The 27,168-nt window shown below is 40.0% G+C and overlaps 1 protein-coding gene across 5 annotated transcripts; it reads right to left on the reverse strand.

The window, feature by feature from the left end:
* Positions 1-403: 403 nt before the first annotated feature.
* On the reverse strand, positions 404-25,231 carry ZC3H14 (zinc finger CCCH-type containing 14). Of its 5 annotated transcripts, none has more exons than XM_048305424.1 (17): positions 24,933-25,230; positions 23,253-23,295; positions 19,917-20,031; positions 16,906-16,946; positions 16,353-16,548; positions 15,596-16,016; positions 14,003-14,163; positions 12,814-12,914; positions 10,467-10,622; positions 8,945-9,019; positions 8,348-8,504; positions 6,594-6,817; positions 4,432-4,552; positions 3,376-3,512; positions 2,250-2,344; positions 1,298-1,404; positions 404-685 (listed from the first exon to the last, which is right to left on the reverse strand). In XM_048305424.1, the coding sequence occupies exons 3-17, from the start codon at positions 20,006-20,008 to the stop codon at positions 679-681; spliced, it is 2,091 nt and encodes a 696-aa protein (XP_048161381.1). In that variant the 5' UTR covers positions 20,009-20,031; positions 23,253-23,295; positions 24,933-25,230; the 3' UTR covers positions 404-678. The 5 variants fall into 5 exon arrangements, with proteins under 5 accessions (XP_048161381.1, XP_048161380.1, XP_048161382.1 ...); XM_048305423.1 differs by lacking the exon at positions 24,933-25,230 and adding an exon at positions 24,055-24,149; XM_048305425.1 differs by lacking the exon at positions 23,253-23,295 and having other exon boundaries at positions 24,933-25,231.
* Between the last annotated feature and the right edge of the window lie 1,937 nt (positions 25,232-27,168).

Consider the following 27,168-nt stretch of genomic DNA (forward strand, 5'->3'; position numbering starts at 1 on the left):
TGGTATAAATGGAGACATCTTAGAGTATTTATTTTTAAGTGAAGTGGCAGTTCATAGGATTTTCAAGTGGAGAACTATCAGTAATTCTTTAATTGTTCTGAACTGGTTTGTTTCCCTTGTCTTTTTTTCACCATTTTAAAGAGCAGAAGGATTGTGACAAGCGCTGCACTGGAAAAACACCCAAAAGACAAAGCATTTGTTTTGTGCCTGTGCTGGGGTGGAGAGCTCAGTCCCAAGGTGCTGGGACAGCAGTGCAGTCGTGGGCACTGTACCAACACTTCCTGGACAAAAAGTACTTCCAGTATGATCCCAACACATGCTTTCTAAGTGCTTTTGCTGCCCCATTTTCTTCTTCAACACACCAAATCTTCAATAAGGAACATTACCCAAACAGGACCCAAAATGTGCTTTGAAGGTTTTTAATGGAATTTAAAGTAAAACTTTTCTTACACAGATGCTTTTTTCTTACAGTGTAAAAAAAATGTAAAATTGCCCAAACTTACAAACTTGGAAAATTAGAGACATTTCAAGTATGCAATCAACCTTGTTTTATGAAAACAATGTATATTCAAAGTCCAAAATGCATGAGTCTTTCCTAGCATCCTGTGCGCCCTGGTGGTTAATCTTCCTGTCCTCTACTGTCCAGGAGGCAAAGCTCAGTCCCAGGTTGTATCATACTCATTCACTGAGGAGGAAGAAAAAAACAATTCCATAAGGAACAATTCTACCCCTCTGTAAAGATGATTTAAGAACTGCTCTGTGCCCTACCCTGTAATGGTTAAAACCTTTGCAGATGGCATTTAGCTGGAGTGAAAAGATCATTAAATCACGTGAGGGTTAGAACAGGCCCATAGCTGCAGCTTTGGGAAGTTCGCTACTGGTTTATGAAATCATGGGTAGGTGACAGGAAGGAGCTGCTCTGCCAGAAACAAAGAAGCAGCTGAACCTGTTGTGGAAAAGACAGTTCAGACACAAGATAAAACAAGGGTAAAAGGATTTTCAGCTTTATTCAAATACAACTCAGAAAACACAACCTGTCCAGGTCAGAATTCCAGTGACTCTGCCCTATCCCAGCTGCAGGGCACTTCTTTATCAGTTGCATCACATTAGTTAATGTTTATACAACTACAACGAAACAGCAAAGAGTTGTCTTTAAAAGAAAGCTGCCCACAAGGGGTATCTTTCTTCATATAATCTTTCTTGTCCCTCACACACATTACTTCTGTGAGTAAAACTACATTAGTAATATCATAATATACTTTTTATTGTTCTTGGTTAGGTTTAGAGTGTTTCTCACCTGGTCTGAGTTCGAGTCCATTTCAAGGCATGGCGTGGAGGTACAGCAACAGTGGGATGGTAGAAAGTGCAGTCTGGTCTCGTACACTGTGTATTAAACCTACAATGCTAAAACAAAAGTATTTCAGAAGAGGCTGCTCAGTGCTGGCTGCCTGCTCTGAACACACTGAGCTGCACTGCGACTTCATATTGCTCTGTGACACATCTGACCCACAACTCAACCAACACCCTCCTCCACCAGTGCAACCAGCACAACCCAGTGACAAAAAATCCTTTTTAAGAAGTACCAACTACGAATTTAATGCTCCCAAACTGCCACTGCACTGACAGGTGGAATTCCTTTGCTTTCAAAGGTTCACAAGAGTTCAGTTTGAATTGAGCTTTGTGTACAAGTTGGGAGCATGACCCCAGCATTATCTGAGGAGAGAGAAAGGCCCAAAGTATCTGGTTAGTAATATCTGAGCCTGGGTATTTCAGCATTGTTAGGGCTAGAAAAAGCACTAAACTTCCTGGCATAAGATTCAGGGACAACTCTGTAGAAGTACCCAAGTAATAGATTGCTGTAGTATATAAATTACATTGATACACTTTAGGGTAACTGGGCAATCTTTAAAGTTTTTGTATATTGCAGCATATCTGAAGGAAGAGTCAAGAGTCTTGAGACATATTCCTTCCAAACAGGCTCCTCCTCTGCCCCCAGCATCCTGGCTAGGCATATTTTGAAAAGAGGTATGGCCTGTTTGAAGGTCCCTAGCAGCATCTGGTAGAAAGATTACTTAAAAGTGTAATTTTTCAAATTCCTTAAGTCACTAGTTTTGCATATTCTGCTTCTAAGCAGAAGTTAAAGTGTGAAAAGTAAAAGCAAAAAGTGTTAAATCCTACTAACATTTCCTGTCCCAAAGTAGCATATTTCAAGTCTCTTTCTAGAAAGGAAGATAAGAGATATATCTTACTTTTGGGTGGTAAAATGGACATTCCATTTTCTTACAAGCTGGAAAAAACTTGCACAGCGGACTACTGGAGGATATGGACAGTGTGGGCAGGGGTGCTAATAGTAGAAATGAAAAGAACAGGAAGTGAGTCTGGATCAGAATAAATTGCCTTTTTAAGACAGCTCCACACAACCTTAAATATATCAATCCTTCTGCCAGAAATGCCATTTTATAATACACCAAAGTTCAGCAACAAATACAGACAGCATATCCCAATGCAGTTAGTGGATCCTGGAGTAGAACAAGGATATCAGGTAATCATTTAACTTGGTTCTTCACCATTTCAGGACAGGAAGTACCATGGTCAAGGCAAAACTTCCAAGAAATTACACTGAGATTCTGGTTGGCAGAGAATCGCAAATGTTAAATTTAGACAGCAGCAAGCTGTTAGAGTTTCAACTGACCAGACTGAAAAGCACGGGCACTGCAATTTCCAGGAATACAGGGAGCTGCTGGAAATGACACCAGAAACAAGCACATTGTACTTGGTTTCTGGCAGGGTAACAGAACTGCACTGAACTGTGACCTAGGGCTAAATTACTTCCGAAAGATCATGCAGCAAAGGCCCTGCACCTCGGCACGGTTCAAAGGCTCAGCAACACCAACCCGTATCAAACACGGCTATTGCCTTCACCAAGTAACCTCACCCTGAAAGTCATCTCATCATTACACCAACTTCACTCCTACACTGGCATTAAAGAAAAAAATGTTCAAAGGCAGAAGTCTCTGTTTTCAACGTGTGTCACAAGCCCTTGGTACAACATGTGTCCAATTTAAGAAACAAATCTGAGTAAAATTGCAGTGCTGGCTAATCCCTTCAGAGAAATGGGTAACTTGTGCAAGTCACCACTTGGGCCTTGCACAGACTTCATATGGACTCTTGCATAAGAGCACTGGGGGATTTTTCTTGTAATAGTTTTTGCAGTAACACTGGATTATTATTCTTCATCTTGCATTAAGAGTTGTAAGAAAATTAGGTCAACTCAAGCAAAAAAATGTTTTTTCATCACTGTCAGTTTCTGTTTCCAAAAATACTGTTGTCCCGTCAGCACTTTCATTTAAAGCTCAGAAAACAAGATGAGCTCACCTGGTTTAGGAGATGGATGTGGGGTTCGTCGACTGGCGTGAGTGTAAGGACAGTCTGGCTTAATGCACTTTGCATCGTATTTACAGTTTGGATGGATGAACAGGCATTTATCAGCAAATTTGCAGTTAGGAAAAACTCTGAAGGAAAAGAAATTGAGTCAAAAGCTCATACCTGGAGCAAAATCCCCAAACATCTGTTACACACAAAAGCCAAAATATCACAGAGGTGCAGCGGAGCTCGGGCACGTGTTGGTTCCTTCCCAAGTGGGGCATGTGGTTTAGTGCACGAGCTGTGCACCCACACACCTGCACTCAGCTTCCCTTCCTGCAGCACTCCCTCTCTGCAGTGAACAATTCAACCACCTCACTCTCAGGGCAGTTTGGTCTCAAGCTCCTTAGTGCAAGCCAGGACACTCTTAGTGTGTGGCACAGAGTGGCAAAGGCACAGTGGAATCAGACCTTCCCAGAGAGGGGTGCAGAGTTCCCTAAGTAACACCTTTTTCTCTGAAGAGTTTTATTTTGAATTTAGTTACACCAGATTTTAAAGGATAATTCAAATGTCCAAGTAACTGAAGTCACCCAATCTGGTAACAGGTACCTCAAAACAAACATTGTTTTTCTAGACACTTGCTGCTTAGGGAAGAGAAGTCCAAGGCACAGGGCACGTTCAAGAGTTCGCCTTTGCTTTCCAATTTAGAACGCACAATCACTGCATTACTATGTAATGATATCCTAAGGTTCAAAAGCACTGTGACAGCTGGCAGAAGAGGGCCTGTTCTTTTAAGACACTAATTCCTGCATCTTTAAGCAACTCAGAAACACCAGCCTGTACTCTAAGCTTTCTTCTGCAAGGGCACAGCTGCCATCCCTGTATTCTGACACTTGGAAGACAGGTGTAAAACAGAAGGAATTACAGTATGATAAACAAGCTCTGATCCCACCCTGACAGGCTTGTGCCTGTCATCTACTGACTTTCTACTGACACAGAGCAGAAGTTTGTAACACTGGAATAAAAATCAAAACAGCGTATCAAGTGGATGAGCTCTGTACTACTCACTTGCAAGGTAGTGTGGGGTGATGGTACACACATTCATCTCCATTTTTACAGGCAGGCCAGAACTTGCAGCGCTCCAGCACCTTCTCCTGCTTTTGTAGTACACTTAAGTCTTCCATTTCAACTAGGAGGGTAAGAAAGAAGAAAAAAAAAAACAACCCCAAGCTGGGATCTTTATGATTCTATAAGCAATTTGGTGTAAGCAATCTAGCAATCAAAATTCACTGTACTTCTATTCTCTCTTAATCAAAAAACTCATGACAGTACAAGTTTATGTACAATCATATTTTCTGAAGAAAATTTCCAAAACCATAAAGTGAAAAGCCATAATACTGGACTGAAAACTGCCTTTCGGTGATAAAAGATTGAATTTGCACTGTTTACAAGCAAAATAAATCAATTTTCTTCCCAAATCCAAACTTATTCAAAGACTTGAACAGACAAGACAACTGAATCTGAGTTATGACTGTTCTACTGAGCCATGAGTTGATTATAGCCATGCTTCCTTTCTCCAAGATACTTTTTGCTCTAGAAAATTATTTCAAGAGATGGAAGTTAAGAATCGATTTTTACGCTAATCAGATTTCTTATTATGAGGGCATATACTGAAAAAGAACCACTTTCATGTAATTTCTTCAGACACTTCAGTTCTGAACTGAACCCATTCTCCAATCCAAAAAGTATTTTAAGAAATTCTAAGCTGAAACATTCCATACCTTCACTACTCTTACAGGAACATGGGACTTTGACTTTCTCCTATTTAACATTGTTTTTAAAACCTTATTCTCCACATTCAGACAATTGTACATGTCGCTGTTGTCTTGTTTTCCCAAATCTGCCTAAACCTTTGGCTTTTCAAAGTTTCCCAGGACTGCCTAGACTCCCCTCTCTGATCCTACTAATGACACAAATTGCTCCAGCTTCATTCCTCGTCAGCCTCATTGATGCCTTCTCCTTGCAACACACCAAAGCCAAATAATGGTATCCTGTTGTAGAACCATGCTGGCTCGTACAGATCTCTTCCACACAGATCTGATTGTGTGTGAACTTCAGTCACATCCATGCTACTTCACAGGAATCCTTAACAGAGCTAGGACTGTATTGGCAACACTCTCCAAACAGCTTTGGTGAGGAGTATGAGGCTACACATGGAAAAGCATGGATTTGCAAGGATGTACTCTAATGACCATTTCTCTGTGCTAGTAAAGTGCATGGATATACAACATTCCCTTAATCTTTAAGGCTGCCTAATATGTGCAGTACTTCTATAGCCAGGACAACTGAAAGGACATGGACTTAAAGATCTTTTGCTACGGTTCTCTCATAATTGCATTACGCATTTACAGCTGGATCCATGAAATTTAAGGGTTCTCAGTACAGCATCAAATAGTATTCTTTACTTAGTTCAGAAATTTGGATACACTGCTACTATGGAAAATAAGGATCTTTATTTTCTTAAGAAAGCTAACTAAAAAACATGAATCCAAGCAAAGCCCTCAGGCTTTGTATTCAACACGCCCATGACAAAACAGTAGCCTCAGTGTTTTTCATCACCTAAAATGCCAGCATTCTAAACAATGCAAAAACATGTGGTTCAGCAAGCAATTTCCCATGTTATTCAAAAGAAATATAGAAAGAGAATATAGAAATCATCATGTAAAATCATGCACTGTTAAGTTATACTTTCAAATTCTAGCCACTGGACTCTACAAACACCTTACACTTAACAGGCTCTTTTTGATGTCACAACCCTAGACAGAAACATTAATACCGACATATTTTTAAAAGTTCAAAGCATGTCAATATGTTAACTGCAACGTCTCCTGTCCATCAGCACAGGGACAAATCATAATAGGTCAAGCAGAAGCACAGATTTCTGGCAATAAAGACCAACTACATTTGCAAAAAAAAAAAAAAACCCACCTAATTTTACCAATACTGAGATGTGTTGAGAACTACCATGTGCAATATTGCTGTAGTATGCCAAGATAAAGGCTTCTTAAGAGGTGGTCCTACTAAACTCCCACATTTCATCTGCCTAAAGAATATTCTAATTTGAAAAATAAACACCATCACTTTGGTTTCTTAAGACTGATATATCCAGGAGGTGTAGCCATGATCAAAGCAGCACACCAGTGTTAGATCCTGTTGGTCAGTATTATTACCGTCACAGTTCTCCAGCTGCCTGGTTACAATTTGCATCTGCTGTGCCCGAAGACCTTTTAATCCTCTGCCAGCACACATGTGCTGGGTAACTGGCTTTAATCCTTCCATTATACACATATCTTCCTCTTCCTGATCAGAAAGATATCCTGGTGGACTGGGCACGCCATCCAGCGTCACAATGAACTTGGGACTAGCAGGTTTCTCTGGCTGTGCAAGCTGGTCTCTATCAAACAAAGAAATGTAGTAAATTTAGATTTTCTGACTCAAGAGGTTTGAGTGAATGTGAGCGGTGCTAGTAAGTGAAAGTAGTACAACCTTATCAATGGGAGTCAAGCGGTAACAGACCTTCTTTTAGTAATTACTGGTAATGCACTCCAGTTAACAGTTTGCCTTCTTGTCTCCCTGAGGCACTAATAAGAGCTACAGCTCTCAGGTACAGTTCAGTCTGTTGCATCCTTCTCAACAGACAGATCCAAAAGCTCATTTACAAACAGTCAATCCTGTGGAATTTACAGTTTTGAGACAAAAAAAAGAGGGCAAATACCATTCTTGGAATTACAAACCTTTTAACACACAAAACATGTGTCTCCTCAAAATTACCAAAAAGCACATTATGAAACAGTGGTGTAAAAGTTTTTAGAACTAGGATGAGAGGATTGAGATACTGATACTAAGAACTTTAACACCCAGCCTGACTGAAAAGTCAGTCTAGCCTAGTGTTCTGTATCTGACAGCAGTCAGTGTGGGTAAGAGGGAGCATTAAAACAGGGGACACATACATTTTCTCCAGCCTTTCACCATCCTATCCATTTCACCTGAGGGATTTCCTGAATGACAGGTAACTCTAAGTATTTGGAGAACTGTGGAGTTCTCATCTTTGACAAACAGCAATGGGATAAACTTTGCCTCTCTATGAAATGAGGCTAAAAGCAAGTACACTGTAGAATGCCTTTAAGGAGAAACCAGCACATTAAAAACAGCATGAGCTAAAACTTTCAGATTGAAGAGATCAGAAACTGACCTATTCACATGCAAAAATTCACCTCTCTCCTGTAGCACAGTCACAGCTTTCAACTGTGACATTGCCAGGTTACCCTTTTGGGTTTATTTGCTCAGTATTGGTTTTATTTTCAATTAACACAGGCTGCTGAAAGCCACTCGCAGGAAGGAAACACCAGCAGTTTCTCAAGCACAGCAGCCCACGTGATGAAGCTCATCACGCTGATCGGAGTGGCTTTAACTCTTAACAGGTAGGACTATTTGTTACCTGGAACTTCGTTTGAGGCTGACATGAACTTAAAGCTTCTCTTGGTCAAACTCTCCCATAAGGAGGGCTTAAGTCATTGTCCAGGATTCACCACTCAATACTGTGTTAGAAGATGTTTCTTAAGAAATGCAATCCAAGGGTGAAACGGGTATAAAACTAAAGGCAATTTAAGGAAAATGACTACTTGACTAAGATTTCAGAAATCAGAAAAAAAAAGCAGTACTTTTCAGTTCCTTCTTTTCCTTTCTTGCAAATCAAAAGACATGCTCAAGCTCAGCTGAACCTGGGATTATTTTCCATTTAGAAGGATTTCTGAGAGGCTTTTTGTCCCTGCTTTTTTTCTTCTGCTATTCAATGTCAGTCCATTTTCCATGATTTCACACCTCCTGACTGGACTGACAAAGCACAAGTATGACCAAACAACTCCATCTAAACCACAAACAAGCACTTTGACTAGTAACAGTCCTAAATGAAGTAGCTTTTTACCTTGTCTGTATTAGACGTCCTGAGTGAACTCGCACTGCCTCTGTGCCCTTCTTGCCCAATTGCTGATTCTGTGGCACCATTTCCTCTGATAACCTGGGCTTCTTCAGGATAAATGACCGAGTATCTGAATGCACCATAGATTCTGGGTCACAGTAATCTGCATTGGGAGAAAAATTACAAAGAAAAGAGTAAAATAAGGAGGTAGTTGTACTTTTAACTTATAGCATATTTTTAGTATCAATTTATATGGTCAATAAGCTAATTTTACTGTTTTAATTTCTTCCTAGTAGCTTCCAGAAAACATTTTTACTTCCCTGTTAATTCCACAGAGGTGGATCAACAGAAGCCATAAGTCATATTAGGCCAGATCAGGCAATTTTGTAAATGGAATGGCTATGCTGAAACAGCATAGAAGGGGGTCCACCCCCCCGTCACAATCTCTCATTCTTTGAACAGCTACTAATGTAATGCATTCATTCCTTAGAGATGTAGAAACTAGAAAATTGTAGAAATCAGTATACTTAATTAAAAAGGAGCATCTTAACATTCACTGGCAAGTAATCCAAGATTTGAAAATAAAAGATCACAAGACTTAACCCTGAGTCACTTGCAAGGTATCTTCAATCATAGGATCAATCTGAAGCCGAGAAGAGAGCTCCTTTTGTTCAATTCCTAAAAAAAAAAAGCAATAAGAAGCATATTTTACTGCATGTCAACATGAAACTATAGATTAGAGAACTGAGGCACACTCTCTAGTTCTTTGAATTCAAAAAAAAAAGATCAACAACAAAACATTCACACTTTTAACAACAAAAAAGCGCCATTCTCATTATTATGAGCCCGTTTCTCCTTGTTTCAGGAACAGTAACATGGCAAAATCTAGGTACTGCAAGACACTACTCATTCCCATAATCACTGCTCAGTACAAATGAAGTCTGTGGGCACAGCAACTGATGAAGGCCAAGTTCTTCCTCCTCATTTGTAGAGGAGTTGGCCATTCAGAGAACACACACAGAGGAAAGCAACTAACCAGGGATTCCTTTATGGTCTTCTTAAAGAGCTGAAACAGAGCAGCACTGTTCTACATTTGAGTTATGGTTTGAAAAATTTATTTTTGCTCTCTGTAGATTTCCTAAGCAAGCTGTCATTTCCATTTCAATGGCAAAAGAGTGAAAATATTTAGCATAATTATTTTCTGTGCATTAATTCAAAGGCTGATAAAGCTTTTTCTTACATACTTCACAAATACAATTTCAACTACTTTGTGGTGGCAGAAAGATTACAAATACATTTAAATGAGAAATAAGCAATTGCAAGTATCTTTCTAAAATAATGAATGTTTACCATTCCTTAACAATGACAAAAATCTTAGTCAAACCAAATTTTACCCATTATCTAAATATCTAAACACTTAGCAAGTATAAACTAAGCCCTTGTTACAGAAATATTTTTCCCCTGCCTTACTTCTATGATTCCTTGTGACTAATAAAGACAACCCCCCCATCCTTTATAACAAAACCATGCTGAAAAGACACTGACTGCCTTTATATGTTATGCCCTTTAGGAGGTTCAAAACAGAAGTAAAAACCAAAGCTGACACAGCTAGCCTGGTATTAGCTGTCCTGTAAGAGCAAATACACTATTCTTATATTTAAACTGAAATATAAAACACTAGAACCCTTTGTGTGAAAACAATGTGCTGGAAATACTTCATATGCTGGAAAATTGTCCTAAATACTCTAGAGTATCTTCATTCTCACTTAAGCTTCGTGACAGAATTACTCCTACAAGGTACTAAGGAAAATATGCAAAGGATGGGGAAAAGAGAAGTTATCCAAATGTAAGTGCTTATGCAAAACTATTCTTCAGTGACATGCCACAAACACGTTAACCTTCTTTACTTACTGATTAACGCCTCTGAGGTTGTCTCTGTGTGTGTTTGTATACATGTATCTCTATCTGACATACATGCTTTAGAAAGCTGCATGGTCTTCAGGGCAGGTCTGCATGCAACTTTTGATGCAGACCTAAAAATTAAAAGCATTCCTTTCCTTTTCTCTGCTCAGCCTGTAAAATGACATCCCCTAGTATAAATTCTTAAAGAATATTATCAGATGACCTTGAATTTCTTCAACTGTCTGCTCCTTTGGCTCTTCTACTTGAAGCTGAGAACTCAGAACAGGCAGTCTGCTTTGCACATGAATTACTTCTAACTGTGATTCTTCTGGGCTAATTCGAGTTCTTGGTGCAACTGGAACAGTCTGCTTCTGTGGAACTTTAAATAGAGAAACAATGGCAAATCGTTTACATACTACCCCATCACACAATAGTGCTATTTTTAGATATACTGTGCTAAAATACCTCTAATAAATTCCTACACACACACACAAAAATCCCAAGCATCTGTCTCCACAAAAAGCATCTCTATCTACCTGTAAAATTCTTAGTGTGCAAGCACATTTGTGCATGTGCACAGAGCACCCTGAGTGGCACTTGAGAACACCTATTTGTAAGGCAAAACAGCATGAGAAGGATTAGAGTGACAACAGCAAAGTACTCATTCATCCACTTCTACATACAATTAATGTGGTACTTTCTAATAGCTTTGAAATCACTTTTCATTCCATCTTTCACATAAATAACCATGGATAATCATGTCTCTTCATATGATGCTAGCTAGCTACCCTTTGCTAAAGTGCTTGCAAATGAAACACAAAACTTAATGACAGCAGAATCATAGAATCACTTAGGTTGGAAAAGACCCTTAAGATCACCAAGTCCAACTGTAAACCGAGTCCACCACTGCCAAGCGCACCACTAAGCCATGTCCCTAAGTGCCACATCTACACCTTTCTTAAAATATCTTCAGGGATGGTGACTCCACCACTTCCCTGGACAGCCTGTTCCAATGCCTGACCACCCACTCCACGAAGAACTTTTTCCTAACATCCAATCTAAACCTCCACCAGCACCACTTGAGGCCATTTTCCCTGGTCCTATCAACTTGTTACTTGGGAAGAGATCAACCCTGACTGAACTACACCCTCCTTTCAGGTAGTTCTAAGTCTCTGTACAGATAGTTGTGGCTTGGCATTTGGGGGTAGCAGGATAACAGGTTGACTTCTTTACTTGGCTTCTGGTAAGACTGGTAAGACTTGGTAAGACTGTCAGACCTGGTTGTGATAAGCTAAACTCTTCCCTTGGCTGAGTATCAGATCAGCATTCACCTTCTGATGTAAACAACTGAAAGGTACTACTCAAGTACTGGATTCATTATTTATGAATTTACTGTTTTGTTTCACCTGTGTGTTTTAAATTAGTTTACTTCCATATTCCATTCAAAAGACTTCAAAAAAAAAAAAAAAATTACTTCTGAAGTGGAAGAACCTGCATGATACTTCAGGTAAAATTCACAAATCACCTCTGTATTAAACAACAAAGTGGTGCTTTCTGGTCTCTCCACTGAAATATTCTCATGTTGGTAAGCCAAACTACAAGATCACCACTGTTAAAAAGATCAATAGTTTTAATTGATTTAGAATTTTCCAGCTATGTCTCATTTCCTGCCATACTGCTTTGTACACAGGAATGAGCTTCCTGCATCATTTCAAAGTACTGTTTCTTACAGTTAGTTTGCAGAATTTGAGAGAGAGCAGGCAAGAGACTGTGGATAGCTTTCAGTCCTACTTCAGATGGTGTCAAAGTCATGGTTTAGTGAATGCTCCTTCCCTGGCAAGGTGTAACGTGTCCTGCTGACGACATGTAGATTTATCAATACCCAATGAAATGAAAGCACAAGACAACAGCTGGATTTGCCCTTCTTCAGCAGAACTCTCTCCCAGCTAGGAGAATGGAATGCCTACACACAGACAACTGCTCAACTGCTGTGTCAACTGCAACTAAAATCACTGAACTGAAATTGCAGCTTTGCTGTTAAAGGACAATGTACATCATCATACATACCCTGATACTTATCAACATGCCCTGATATATACATCAATCACTACATTCCTTATTATTTTGCACTTCTATTACCCATATTTAGTGCATTTTCATTATTTTGCTCTTTGGCTTTTTCTTCCCCCCCTCTCAGAAGGAAGAAGGAGAGTGCAGAAAGGGAAAAGAGATCTATTAAATAGTTCAAACCACCTGCCTACTTCTGATTAATTTCCCCTTGGCAACTACTGACTTCAGAATACTCTGGCACTTCCGTTTTGTATTTATACACTTCACAGACTTACTATCTTGATTAATACACTTTAAATACCACTTTCCTCCCTTGTTCATGCTTTCAAAATTCATCGCTGAACATCAATATAATGAAACAGGACACGGTAAATCCCTCATGTGTATCACCGACTTGCTGTTTAGCATTCTGTCTTATCTCTAAGCGCTATACTTAGCTTGGATTTAAACAACAGAGTTTGGAAATACAGATTAGCACAAGCAAAACCAATGCTAATTACCAGTGGAATAATTGGTTGTTTTTGTAACTGATTCCTGTGCTTCAGAGATTGCTTTCAGTATTAAATTCTTATTGGCCTGTTTCGAAGGTGGCAATGAAGGTCTAAAGGAAATAAAAAAAAAAACATTCATTGTACATGGATTGCACAGCAACTGTATCCATGTTAGACAAGTATTTCAACAGGTTAACACAGGCAGATTATTAACAGAAATCATCATCTACAATTATTTTATCCAAAACAGTTTTCAGTTTATCTATTATCTCAGTGGATGGAGAGCCAGAAAACACTCTAAAAAATGGAAGCCCAGACATGTGATTTCATCTCTCAGCTTATGCTGCTGTAAAAACCATCCTACATGTGAAAGGCCCTCTCTGCCATTAATTTCTTCCCACCTCTGCCCACCAGTTACCTGTTGCTATGTTTGTGCTGGCACCAATAATTATGCAGCCGTCCTGAGAAATATGATCCAGCTACATAATTAGACTGACTCGATCCAAAACATATTATTTGCAAAAAAAATGCTTTCTGCTTGTCTTTAACATCAGCAATAAGGAAGCTTAAATCAGATAAATGGGCTGCGGTGCTGAAGATAAATTCAATACAGTGTATTAGCTTAAAATAGATTTTATACAAGCTAGCACTGTAGGTCAGTAGAGCCATCTCTTCTCTACTTTAAATGTTTTTCCTCTATTGTTAGAAATCAGATACAAAAGACATGTATTTTGACTAATGCCTGACATTTAGACAGAATTAAGGAGCAGAAAAAAAGGAAAAACCTGTGAAGACTGCTTGAAAGACACCTTAAAGAACAAGTGATAACTGGTTTGAAAAGTATTTCTGAACATAAATCAAATTACTGAAAAATTATTTTACCACAATAAATACCTGGTCTGAAACATGCCAACATTAATATTCTTTTGCCAGTAAACTTTACTCAAATAATGTAAAAATTCACACTCCATTGCCTCTTACACGCAATAATGAAAACAGGTTACAAAATCAAAGGTGAAAGAGTGGAATAAACAGGCATCTCAACCACAGAGTTGTGAGATAGTTCAAAATATATTAAAATGGCTTATTAAATTTTGTCTCTCAATTTTCAGAAGTGCAAACTGATTTCCCCCACTTCCAAAGTTTTCATTCATTAAATTAGTTCTTGAAAACCCAGAATCACTGAGATCTTCAGTACCTTCTTTCTGGCTTTGCAGGTACAGACACACTGCTGGAGATGCTTCCTGTTCGCAATCCGTAGTCCTCCTCCTCCTCTTCATCTTCTCCATCATTACAGAACTTTTTCACTTTGACTACCGAGCTTACAACAGGCAGCCGTCTCTTCCTGGAGCTTTCCTCCTGCAACAAACAGAGCAGGCAAAACAGCTCATTTAGCACAAATAAGCCAGTAAAGAAAGCACTGCAATTCCACCTACAGCCAGGAGATGGAGAACGTCCATTCCAGTTGCACGAGTCTAAGACTGCACTGTCTGCACATAGAAGTGACTGCATTGGATAATATGAAAATCAGACACATTTACACTGAAACATCTCATTGGAAACGTAACTGTAAACAACATTTAGGAAAAAAAAAGAAAAACCTCTCATTTAGAGACAAATTACCCAACACCTACAGAAAACCAGGGTTTTCCAACAAAATTTATAGTATCCTTCAAGATGAGTGTGTTCCAAGTCTGAGAGAGAAGTGGAATCGGTATAAATGATTTTCTCCTCTCTATCATCTCTAATTTCAGAGAAGTATAAGGATTAATTTCTAGCAATCTGACATATTCCAAAGGATGTTAAGTGTTTATACAGTCAGGATAGTCCAGTTTAGACAGTGCAAAGTCCCTGCTGTCTCTTCTGGACCTTATTCATGAAATAGTAATAGAAGAAAAATACCGTAAGACCTTTCTCAAACATTTGCAAGGAGAGATGTTCCAGTCACTCATCAGTGATTTATGTACAACCTTAAAATAAATCACTATATTCTCATTTGCGCTTCTATGCTCTCAAAAACTAAGACACCAGCACGTATCTTGGTAGAGCCTTCCGGATTTCCAAATAAAATTCATTATCCCTTATACATAATGAACTAAGTAGTGGCAAAGACAGAGAACTTTATGAGCAGCAATAAACATTCATGCACCCACAATCCAACATTCATTACAACATTAGCAGCCATAACTATCTGCATTCCTCTCAAAAAAGGATCTTAATTCAATCATATGGATAGTCTTATCAGCTAGGACCACCCCCCTGCTTGGCTTAGCCTGGCCTCCAAAGTACATAGGGCAGCAATCACCTTTCAGCTTGTCCTTGTCCAACATTAATCCCAAAGAATTCTTAACTGACATGGTTCTAAACAGAATCACCATCATCGATGTATCTAGGCTAAAAAACAGCATATCAAAAATCCTGATTTACAGAACTGTGTAAAGTTGGGAGTATACATAGCACTTAGGGAAGATCATGCTGTTTCAATGATCTTAAGATCAGAATTATAATTTCTGATTCATCATATGCTATAATGTGCTAACCTGTCAATACAAGTCAAGATGACATGAAGATGTACATGGTAATTAACTCTGAGATGCAGCAAGCTATCAGATAATGATGTCAAATTATGAAATCTGTTTTTATCAGTGGACCCAAAGGATGAAATCTCAAACCTACTGGTACCAGTGACAAGTCTTTTGATTTCTCTGAGGTCAAGATTTTACTGAAGTGTACATAGTAATTTAGGTTCCAAACAAGAATAAACTTTTGCAACACTTTAGCTTGTACCAACCTCACTGCCCACTTTATCAGCACCAAGTTTGGAGGTGGGTCTGTGACCTTCTGCTAAGCTGCCAAATGCTTCTGGATTGCACAGCTGGCCTGTTTCCAGAGACCTGAAGCCTTGTGTGTCTAACTGCCGACTCCCCTGCAAGCTGCCCTGCTGTGACAATCTGGGCACATGTGCAGTGCCATCTGCACTCCTGACAGCTGGTGGCCGGTAGATCTCAGCTGAGGGACGAGAAGAACCATAAGTTACAGTCACAATAGGTTTCTTCCGTGACAAAGGATTCTCCTGCACAAAGTTTAGGTCTTCATCAATTAGATCATCTGGTTCAGGTTTAATGTCAATTACAGCTTCAGAAGGTGACAATTCCCTCAAAGGCTTGACAGCAGATGTTAAGCGGGATGCAGAACCATCTTCACCAGACTGCCTGATAAAAGAAGAAATTGCCAACTGTTATCTGCGTTCCAGAAAATGAGAACTGTCTTTTAATCAAAGCCAGGAGAGAAGAATCATTAATGTATTATTGTTTATACAAATTTAACACACTGATTGGTATTTTCAGTTTGGTTAATTAATCTAAGCCCACATGTTGCTTAAAGAACTGAATTCTGATTTAATGTTTTTCATACAACGCATTGTAGCAATGCTTTAGTCTTCAAAACTACTTGTATCTTTCCAAGTGTCTGTACTCTCTACAATGTCTACTATACTCACACAACTACTGATGTCTGAAGGTGTGTTAAGAAGTAGCCAGCAGCCTTACCTTGAAGCAGTGTTCCTCTGCTCTTGTGAGCTGGTTGAAACTCTGGAGTCATTTCTTTCAGTCCGAGTGCTTGACACTGCAAGAGGTGGCAAGATATCCTCACGCCTTCTCTCATCACTCACACATGAACTGCTTTTGCTGGAAAGCAGGTTGCTCTCAAAGATACTAGATTCTGAAGATTTTACATTGGTTGGTTCTGTGGAGACAGGTACCTTTCACTTTTACATTATAGCACAGCAATACAGATTCTGCAATAAAGGTAGCTATGAAACTGCAAACAAGATATTGCACAGGTCTGAAAATACAACAAGCTGAAAGTTGTTTCAGCTGGAAACATCAGCAAGAAATACAGAGAAATACACTCTGGACTCAAAAATAAACTCTTTATCTCAAAATATAAAGGAATTTTCCTAACAGTCCAGATCCAAAAGACCATATAAACCAGAAATTAACAAAACAGCCTAGAGCTGTGCTTTTTTGCAACTCACTAGACATGTAACACTACACAGAAAAAATAAGCCTATCTTCACTCAAAATTAATTTTCTTACTTACCAGTAGTCACAGATCGTAGCTTATCCAAAACACCATGGAGCCTGAAATAGACAGCGGACAAGGACGGAAGCAAAAGAGAAAAAGAAAAAATAAAGAACTTTAACTTACATTCGGACTAACCATTTTTCAGAAACCCACTGCCTTTCCCCCTATGACAAACACCTCATTTATCTAAGACTTCACTTTCCATCAACCAAAGTATGTTTAACCCCAAAAGGGAGGCTCAAAGTATCTTGCCTCCAGTATGTCTTGTACATGCAGGCAGAGCATTTGTCACATCAGCCAGCTATTTTTGGCATTCAGTTGGTTTACATAATCAAAGCCAGTACTTCCCGCCTTTCACTACAATCAGTGGAGTTAAGTACCAAAAGGATTGACTCAAAAAACCTGTTAGAAGCCTAAAGCATAGCCTAAAATTTTACTTGGTATATGAAACTTTAATTACACAGCAGAGTCAAACATTATTTTAAGTACAAACTCATAGCATGTAAGATTCTCAGATTTTTCCAGCATGCTTTGTAAATACCAACCATACTCTCTGAGACACACTGGCGAGAAAAAACGTTTCAGTGAGGTACCAAATTTGCCCTTTGCCCATGCAAAAGGCACTAAACTGAAGTAACACAGAAAATTACAGAGCTTTAATATAATAAGGCTGCTTAAAAACAGACACACATTACAGTGAGGAGAAATCAAAAAAAACCCACCCAACACTTGAATGCTTGGAATTCAAACCTGATCATGGGCAAGTCCATAATTTAGGCTGACTATTAGGAGCTAAGGAACAAGAACATATTAAAAATATATTGAAAAGACTGCATGTGAGGATAAGGAAGGCTTATACTCGTCCTCCTTGTGAGCTTTCACTAGAACACTCGTCAGCTGAGCTCTGGTGATGCAGATCAGTTTTCACACTGACCTCAGGGTAACTGATCTGATACTTGGTTCAGAATAAGAAGTGCTGGCCAACCAGCAGGATTGCCAGGTCTGTCACAATTGCTGCAAAACTTCTGCCAGAAGGCCCAAAGCTACCAGCTACAGAGACAAACCAAGGAAGGTATATCTTGCTGAGTACTGTGTTTAACCAATATTTAAGAACAAAAATATTCTGGGTTGTCTTTACAAGAAATAGAAGTATATAAAACTCCCAACTACAATGCTATGTAACATTTTTCCACCAGTCCCCTTACAGCTTACTGCATAGGTTTCATCTTGTCTTCTTTTCCATCCTTCTTTTAACCAACACCTACCTTTACTTTACCTGATAAAGCACTCTGACATTGAGTTTGTATTTATTTATATATATATATATATATATATATATACACACACACACATCTACACACACACATACATATATTAAAAAATGAGAATACTGACTTAGGGTTAAAACAGTCACCGTGCTTAAAATTTAAGCAGGTGTCAAAATAAGCTGGCAGTATAATATTTGCATATAGTCAATACACCATTTTAAATATACATATATAAAATAATCTTGATTTATCTGCTGAAATATTTTTCTCTACATATTTATTATTTTTTCAATAAATTTTAGTTTCCTTTACAAAGCCATAAAAGTGTTTTCTGCTACATATTATCCTGTTCTTTCTTACTGTGTATCAGGATTCAGTCAAAACCGTAGTACAAGAGCTACACCCTCATCCACTTGTAATCTTCACTGATTTGTCTGATTCCTAAAACTACTGTGAGAAAGACAACTGCATGACTTCCTGATACAGTGAAATCCTAAAGTTTCACCTAGGCAGGCCACAAAAGGCAGCAAAGAAATGCCTGTGCAGTTTTCAAAACAGACGTCCACACTTAATTGTACCCCTTTATTATATTTTTGACAAATGTGCAGAAAAAAATGAAACCTGTGCAAGTAAACTCAAACTATATCCACACAAGTAACACCATCACCTGGAAATCCATCAGTTTAAATAGCTAATACAGTGAATTGTAATAGCTAGAACTATTTTCATTTTTTGTCAATGTTTATGATTTCGTAACAGCCAATTTCTAAAATGTTTATTTCTGCTTTTTAATTACAGAAAAGCTCCTAGGAACTAATTACACAGAAGAAATATTGGAAGTGAATGTAACCTGTCAGTATGAAAATGTCAAAGAGAGCAAACTGAAAAAGAATAAAAACTGTAATATTTCTCTCATCTATACAAAACAAAATAATGTTCCTTAAAGCTCTATTAGGTATGAGATTCAAAAATAAGATTAACTTGAAAAAATACACAAGTCTGAAAGCAACAAAAATCTCTAGAGTCAAATGTCTGAAACGTGGATCTACTTACAGGTTTCCACTGTAAAACAAAATCAGTATTAGAAAATGCATGATAAATATAATAGCTAAGTTTGTCATGCAGCATGGAGTAAATGAACCTACACTGTCAGGAGTTGACAGTAGAGCTGAAATGTTGCTAAGTTGTCCTGCTCACAGTAATTCTGAGGTTCTACTTTTGGTTTTTAGTGTTGCGTGGCAGTAATAAATAAATAGCCTGAGAGGTGGGAATACCTAAGCATTTGGTGCTAAGCCTTGTCAAAGACAGTACACAGAATTAGATCCACTGCTCATCTGCCCTGATATAGTAATTCCCATGCACAATAGCAATCTGAAGCACTGTTAGCATAAAGCAAACAAATTGGTCTTTTACATCTAACTGCAGTGAACAGTGCTCTCATGCTCACAGTGGGTTTTGCAGGAATGATTTTAAGTCAACATACAGCCCTCGCTTACTTGAGCACTCCATTCACAAATCTGTCTGGCTTTTAAACAAACAATGTAAGTCCCCCAGTCCTTTGCAATCTAATTATCACCTCAGAAGCCAACTGCTGCCAGACTAAAACTGATTTACTTATTAGACATGCAAAGTAGAGGTTTTCATTAATGTAAATTACATAATGGGAAGATACAGAAGTTTTTTGAATGTTGAGTCTCACTTATAGAAAGCAGTCCTGGCTTACTGATAAGAAGTGTGACAAGCAGCTTACAAACATACCAGACAGTAAACCTGACGGTATTGTTTCCAAGGAAAAGGGAAAGGTCTTCTGTCATCTGCTCTTGACTCTTCTTATTGGCCACCATAACCATAATATAATCAGGGAGCTCTTCATCTAATAGAAAGAGAAAGATGTTGTTGCAAAGTAAAATAAATCATGGAAAACATAGCAAACATCTTTAAACATGTAACCAAATTTTTTTCCAGTTTTACTATAAAGACTCTGCAGGCAGAGGATTAGGTAAGCAAATTAACAAGACTTCCATTTCCTCTGAGGTTCAATACAAGTCTCATCTACATGCAAGGAATAAAAGATCAACTCACAAGAGTGTAAGCTGAAGATCAACATATTCAAAAAATGAGTAAACACAACAGAAAGAAGGACAAGATAAAAGAAAGCCACTCTGCTGCCTATATCCTTTTTCTTGAATACTAGCAGGCATCTACAATATTCATCACCTCAAATATTACCAAATACAGCCCCTTATCCTTGTCATATTTCCTTTAGTTACAAAAACTAAACAAATAAATACCCATTTCTGATATGTGCATTAAACAAATCAAAATTGTATTAACTCCCAGATTTTCTACCTACAAAAATAAAACAAACCCCAGCAACCTCGAGCGCGAATTTCTATTCTGTAACGTATGCAATTTCACACACAGTGAGAAACCCATTCCCTTGAATACAAGGTATTCCCACTCCTCAGAATGCACAAGAAGGTGCTTAGAACCCACCATTAATACATTAAGGGTTTGGGGAGTTTGGCATTTCACTTTGGCCTAGCTCCGGCCTCTGCTGAAGGACTGACTGAAACAACCGTTGCTCAAAGGCATTAGTTGTGCCTCCTGAGCACAGACTCCAGTTTAGTTTAATCAAACATCTCATACTCTCCAATGCCACTCCATGGCATGACATGAACATAATAGTAAGTGAAAACAGTTGGGAAATACACTTCCAATTATGAATTTGAACCAAGGCACTAAACAGCTGTGCTTATTTAATCAAGCTAAGACAGTACACAACACTTAAAAGACCTAAAAAATGAAAAATAGAAATCAAAATCCAAATGAAAGGAATTGCCTTTCTTCTATGTCTACATACACTGTAAATAATTTATCTCTACCCTAGGCTACAGAAATAACATTCACACGTTGCACCTGCACTACCACTACTCAATTGTCCCAACATAAGCCATTCCTAGCTTAAACCCTAACTTTTTTTTGGTGGCTTTTTGTTTGCTTGGGCTTTTGTTCTTGCTGCTCTGTGTTTGGTTTTTTTTTTTCAATGTAAACGAGAAGTCGCACAAGATGGATTGATGTTCAGACCTAGAAACTTGAATTTTATTTATTGGCCAAGCTACTTTTAAACGTGGTAAGCTTTTCAGGTGGTTCAACACATGCTAAAGTAAAAAGATATTTTAAGTACAGGTAAAAACATAAGTTAGCACAATTACTTGTAACAGTATGATAGAAGAAGGAAAGAAAGTTTCTCAGTAACTGTGTTGGCTTATGCCAACTTAAACTGCATGTGAAACTACAGCCTTTTGAAAAATTTCCTAGCTGATGAATAATTAATTTCCATTTTGCTTCAAATAAATATTTCCTTTGTAAGCTCTACACAACAAGTAAGTTTCAACATATCTTGTTGTAGAAGACTTTTCAAGAGAAAAGAACTAGCAGTTACAGAAAGAAACAAAAGCATGGTTCTTGTGCAGGAGCTAGAATGAGGGAGAACCAATTTTTTACTAGTTACCTGAAAGAAGAAATGGAGAGTTTTTGAAAAACATTACTTGAAAGGTTGCCCAAAAATACTCTAGTCAAGAAAAGAAACCTGAAAAATCACAGAAATTTGGAAACAGTGGTTTAAAAAGAAAAAAGAGGCCAAGGCAAGTCAGACTTGCCAATAAGGAATATAAAGTTATTTAAGGAAGTTCAGAGACCAACTGAGAAGAAACTGCAGAGATATTGTATGCTGATCCTGGGAATACAGGAAACCTGTCCTCTGAGTTCAAGAGACAGGAGGAAAACAAAGCAAGAATAATCAGTTGTAGATGGAATCAAAAATGGCTAGTATTCTACCAGCATCTTAGTATTAGAGACAAGAAAGATTTTTTTTTTCAGGAAGACAGGAAAAACCAAAGAATCAAGGACTGAGAATCTGAAACCTGGAATGATGGTAAAAAAACCTGAACAAACAAACAACAAAAAAGGAGTTACTTAAAAAGACAAGCTTTGAGACGGTGAAAAAAGACAATTTTACAATTAAAAATTTCTAAACACAGTTCCTTGGCACCAGCTGAGCTCAGAATGTCAGACCATAGGTAACTCTCTTCTATGGAGCCATTACATTTTTCCCTAAACACAATGCCTCCCTTGAAACAGGAAAGAAGATGAATTCAGGCTCAAACTACAAACTTTGAACTTGGCCCTGCAACTCACTGGAACTCTAAATTATGGTCTCAATTCCTTTTCTTCACCTGAAATCCAAGAAGCATCACAGACAATAACAATGCAGCTGCAGGACTGAGGTATTGTGTTTCCAACAGAATGCTGTGTTATCAACTTTTACTGATGCAGAACACAGCTGCTCTGAAGTACAATATCCATTTAATCCCGGATTCAGAAAAAACAAAGAAATCCACAAGACCACAGACGTTCGCACTGCTCACCCCCCTCCTGTCACAAACAAAAAAAAAATCTCCCCCTGCCTCTAAGATACATGCATTTTATCAACATTAGCTCAATGTAGCTTAGTCTTCCCCTTAACAGTCAAGCTCTTACATTTTAAATGTTTGTCCCACAAAATGTTTCTGGCGCGGCCATTTAATTTCCTAAGCCACTCACTCATCTTTGTCCTCTCTCCTACTTTTGACAAACACCTCACCCTGAATTCAAGAGCTAATATGCCTAAGAAAGACTGATTCCATCTCAGAGTGGTCACAGCTAACTGCTGCTGTATTTGCAAGGCTCTCGCTTTATATAATGTTTCTCCTAACGCTTCAAAGAAATTTCCTTAGATACCCACATCATGGTTTTTCTTTCAAATCCCTTGTCACCATTTCTAAAGGGGAAGACTATGAGACTGACTTATTTTCTTTTAGCTCTTCATATACTTATGTTCACATGTGGCTTCCTCTTATGCTTAGACTACAGTATTTTGTGAAGTACATCTCTTTCTTTCTTACTAGTCCAGCACTTCAGGTAATTCTTCTCATGCTTAAGGCTTCTGTATGCGGTAACACAAGTAATAGTAAGTTCCATTAGCTAAGCTGTTTTTTTCCTATGAACCAAAAACAACCTAGAGAAGATTGCTAAACACATGGCAAAACTTACCAACATAAGCCCCCAGCTCCTGTAACTTTCCTTTTATAGCACCCTAAAAAATAATGAAATATTGTTTAAGGGGTGGATCAACAAAGTATTTCTAACTGCAAAGAGGTGGGAGGCTTAGCAAAGTTTCTCTCATTAACTGTTTGAACACGTTGGTTTAACATGTTAACTTTTTCTATTCTCTGCTGCTCAGGATAGGGACGTTCTAACAGCGAGGGGCTGACAGCAGAGTAACGGAATCCCACACTCTCTACCATACTTCCGATAGACCAGTTCCTGGCGCTATCATTCAACCTCCAAGTGCCAGCTGTTCTTTTTTAAGCAGAGACCACCCGGACTCATAAGGTGTAAAGTAAAAGAATCTAAAATGGTTTGATAAAAGGTCATTCCCGGCTCAGCAAGGAAACGAGAAACCTGCCAGGATTTCCAAACTGCGACTGAGTAGGAGCCGCTGACAGGCCCTGCCGCTACCGTGGGCTCACTCCCGGCCAAGCTGCGCGCCTCCCGGGCAGCGCCGGGAACGGCCGGGCTGTGCAGGGCGAGAGCCGCAGCCCCGGGACAGACACGGCACCTGGCAGCTGCCCGTCGGGGGACAGGGGTGCCCCGACTCCGCTTCCCACACGAACGACTCTCCCGCTCCCGCCCCTCCCCGGGGAGTCCCGAGGCCGAAGGACCCCGCCGCCCGCAGCTGTGACGGGGGGCCGGCCGGAGCCCGGTGCCTCAGCCACCGGCCGGGCCTGCCCCCACAAGCGGGCCCGGCCTCCTGCTGCGGGCGGAGGGAGCGACCCGGCGGCTTCTGTCTCACCCGAATCTTGCGGCTGATCTCGGTGCCGATCTCCATGGCCGCACCGGGCCGCACCGAGCCGCCCCCGGCCCGCCCCGTCCCCCGCGGCCCCGGGCCCAACTCCCACCGCCGCCCGCGCGGGTACCGAGCGGCGCTCGGGCACAGCGCGCGGCCTCCGCCGGCACCGCCCCCTGCCGGGCGGCGGCCGCAGCGCCCCGCCCGCCCCGCGGCGGGACCCGGGGCAAAGCAAACAGGCGTGGGTCGGATACACGGCTGAGGGGGTACGGGCCACAGGGCCTGCTCCCGATGGCCCGAGCGGGGAGCTAGGCTAACTCTGAATGCCAGAACAACAACTACGACGTTATTTTACTATTAATGCTCTTGCTCCAGAACTACACAAATTGAAGATTCAGGTATCTGTTAAAAAACCAAATAAATTATGGTATAGCCATACACAAAGTATCCAAGTCACTTTTAATGCCACACTACAGCTATACAGGTTTCCTGGTGCCAACCACAGCCACTGCATCACCTCCCTTTCTCAGCAGGGCAGGAGCGAGAAAATATAACAAAAAGGCTCACGTGTTGAGAAAAAGGACAGGAGAGATCACTCACCAATTACTGTCACAGACAAAACAGACTCGGGGAAATTAGTTTAATTAACTAACAATCAAATCAGACTAAGATAATGAGAAATAAACCCAAATCTTAAAACACCTTCCCCACACCCCTTCCTTCTTCCTGAGCTTAATTTTACTCCTGATTCTCTACCCGTCTTCCCCCAACGCAGGGGAACAGGAATGGGGGTTACGCTCAGTTCATCATCTATTGTTTCTGACACTGCTTCCTTCTCTCCTGCTCCCAGTAGAAACAGCCTACCACAAAGACTGTATACTCACTGTTCCAACGTGGGTCCTTTTCACGGGCTGCAATTCCTCACAACATGTCCTGCCATGGGTTCTTTCCACGGGGTACAGTCAGTCCTTCAGGAACAGGCTGCTCCAGTGTGGGTCCCCACAGGGCCACAAGTCCCAACAGCAGACCTGCTCCAGCATGGGCTCAGCTCTTCACAGGGCCACAGATTCTCCCAGGAGCCTGTTCCAGCTTCCCACAGGTTCCCAGCCTCCAGGCATCCATGTGCTCCAGTGTGGGGGTCTTCCATGGGCTGCAGGTGGATCTCTACTCCCGCACTGACCTCCGTGGGCTGCAGGGGCACAGCTGCCTCACCATGGTTTTCACCACAGGCTGCAGGAGAATCTCAGCTTTGGCGCCTGGAGCATCTCCTCCCCCTCCTTCTGCACTGACCTTGGCTCCCGCAGAGCTGTTGCTCTCACATATTTTCATTCCTCACTCTGGCTGAAATCTGCTTCTGCGCAACGACTTTTCTACCCTTCTTAAAAATGTCATCCCAGAGGCGCTACCAATGTCGGTGATGGGCTTGAGCTTGGCCTTGGCCAGTGGAAGGGCTATCCTGGAGCTGGCTGGCATTTTCTCTATCAGACATGGAGGAGGCTTCCAGCAGCTTCTCGCAGACATCACCCCTGTAGCCCCTCCACACCCAGTACAAGAATCCACTGGTCTTACTGCTACAAGGAATCAGCTGCAGGGGGAGGAAGAACTCTGTGGAGAAAAGCCCACAAGGTACACATAATAGTAAGCAAAAAATAACTTTTGAGCCAAACAATTTATCTTTTGCACCACTGCCCCAGATTAACTTCAGCTGATTTAGTGAGTACTAATATTATAGAAAGCCCAGCCTACAGATAAAGGGTCTTTTACAAGTAATGCGACTGGTTAAAATAAACTCCAGGCATTGTAGTTAACAGCTGTATTAATCACTTTCTGCATCACTGTTCCTAATACAAATCAAACATCATACAGAGATAGCTTAGACTAATTGTTGCTAATTATCTGAGCTGTTTGCCTGACTCCACTTATAATATATTGGTGTTACAGTGAGATGGAATCAATAACAAATTAGTTTAATAACACCATTACACATTAACCTTTAAGAGACACATTTTACTTTCTTAAGATTTCAAATATGTTGTGCTACTTTATTATTGGAATAAGAAAAATAATTATTGCAGTACAGAAACAAGAATTAAGTTTATTTCAAAAGTAAGGGATTTACTTTAGAAAGAGCTACTATGTTTGAATAAAGTTTCCTTTGCAAATAACAACAGGAGATCATTGCTTCAAGTTCACACTACATTCTGTGTAGGAACACTACCTATTTTCTTCTAATAGGAAAATTCTATAACCTTCATTAGCTACTTAATAGAACTTGTTCGACACTTTATTGCACCTTGTAAATAAAAATTAATCTTGCACACGTGAAATTGCAGGCTTCAAGCATGTAATAGACATATGGTATGGTCATTTTTCTAGCATTCCTCCCTACTACCATCAAAAGTATATAATGATGCATATAGACCCAGCCATCGCTTGGTTTTTTGCAAATAAGAAATAGAATGATGAAAAAACAGGAAGGCTTCAGAGACAAAACATTATGAATAAAGTGAATTTGTTTAGCGAACAGCTTTCACATTTAGAATTAGCGGTATTCTGACTTTTCAGTTCATGAAGTTACTATTTTGTACGGTGTAAATTAAGGTATTTTCCCACACGACTTCTTCATTGTTTCAGCACTTTAGGAAAGCCCCTTTTTGGAGGGGTTTTCAGCCACTGGGAGCTGGCAGAAGGGGGTTTTACCCCTCATGTGCCGACACAAAGAAGCCCGGAGGTCAACACTGAAACCCCTCTGGAAGGCGGCACTCAGTGCCCAGCACACAATGAAAACGGGGTAGAGCTCCTCACCCAAAAGGGGCTGTATCCTCCTGTCGCTGTTGAGCAGGCACGGAGGCGAAGGTAAAGAATTAAAGAGAGGGGACTCTCCGTAGGTGTTCCACACAGGTTTATTCCCATGAAAAGACAGGGACGAAGAGACCAATAGGTGGGAGGGTCCAGGGATCTTATACTGGGTACAGACTAGGTGGGGAAGGGGATCTCAGCCAATGGGATAGAGACAAGCAGGTGGGATTGACAGGAAGGGAACCAATGGGAACAACACATTGGAGGGAGTCAGGAAAGGATCCAATGGGGCGTCAAGGAACACGGAACTTTCTAGCACTA

The sequence above is a fragment of the Corvus hawaiiensis genome, chromosome 6, assembly GCF_020740725.1.
Source record: "Corvus hawaiiensis isolate bCorHaw1 chromosome 6, bCorHaw1.pri.cur, whole genome shotgun sequence".
In the NCBI taxonomy this organism is placed as follows: Eukaryota; Metazoa; Chordata; class Aves; order Passeriformes; family Corvidae; genus Corvus; species Corvus hawaiiensis.

Coding starts and splice junctions, on each gene's coding strand:
- ZC3H14 (XM_048305423.1), bottom strand. CDS start 24,090: ATGGAGATCGGCACCGAGATCAGCCGCAAGATTCGG. Junction 23,296..24,054: donor AGATCAGCCGCAAGATTCGG/GTGAGACAGAAG, acceptor ATTATTTTTTAG/GGTGCTATAAAAGGAAAGTT. Junction 9,020..10,466: donor GACAGTTGAAGAAATTCAAG/GTCATCTGATAA, acceptor TTTTTTTTTTAG/GAATTGAACAAAAGGAGCTC.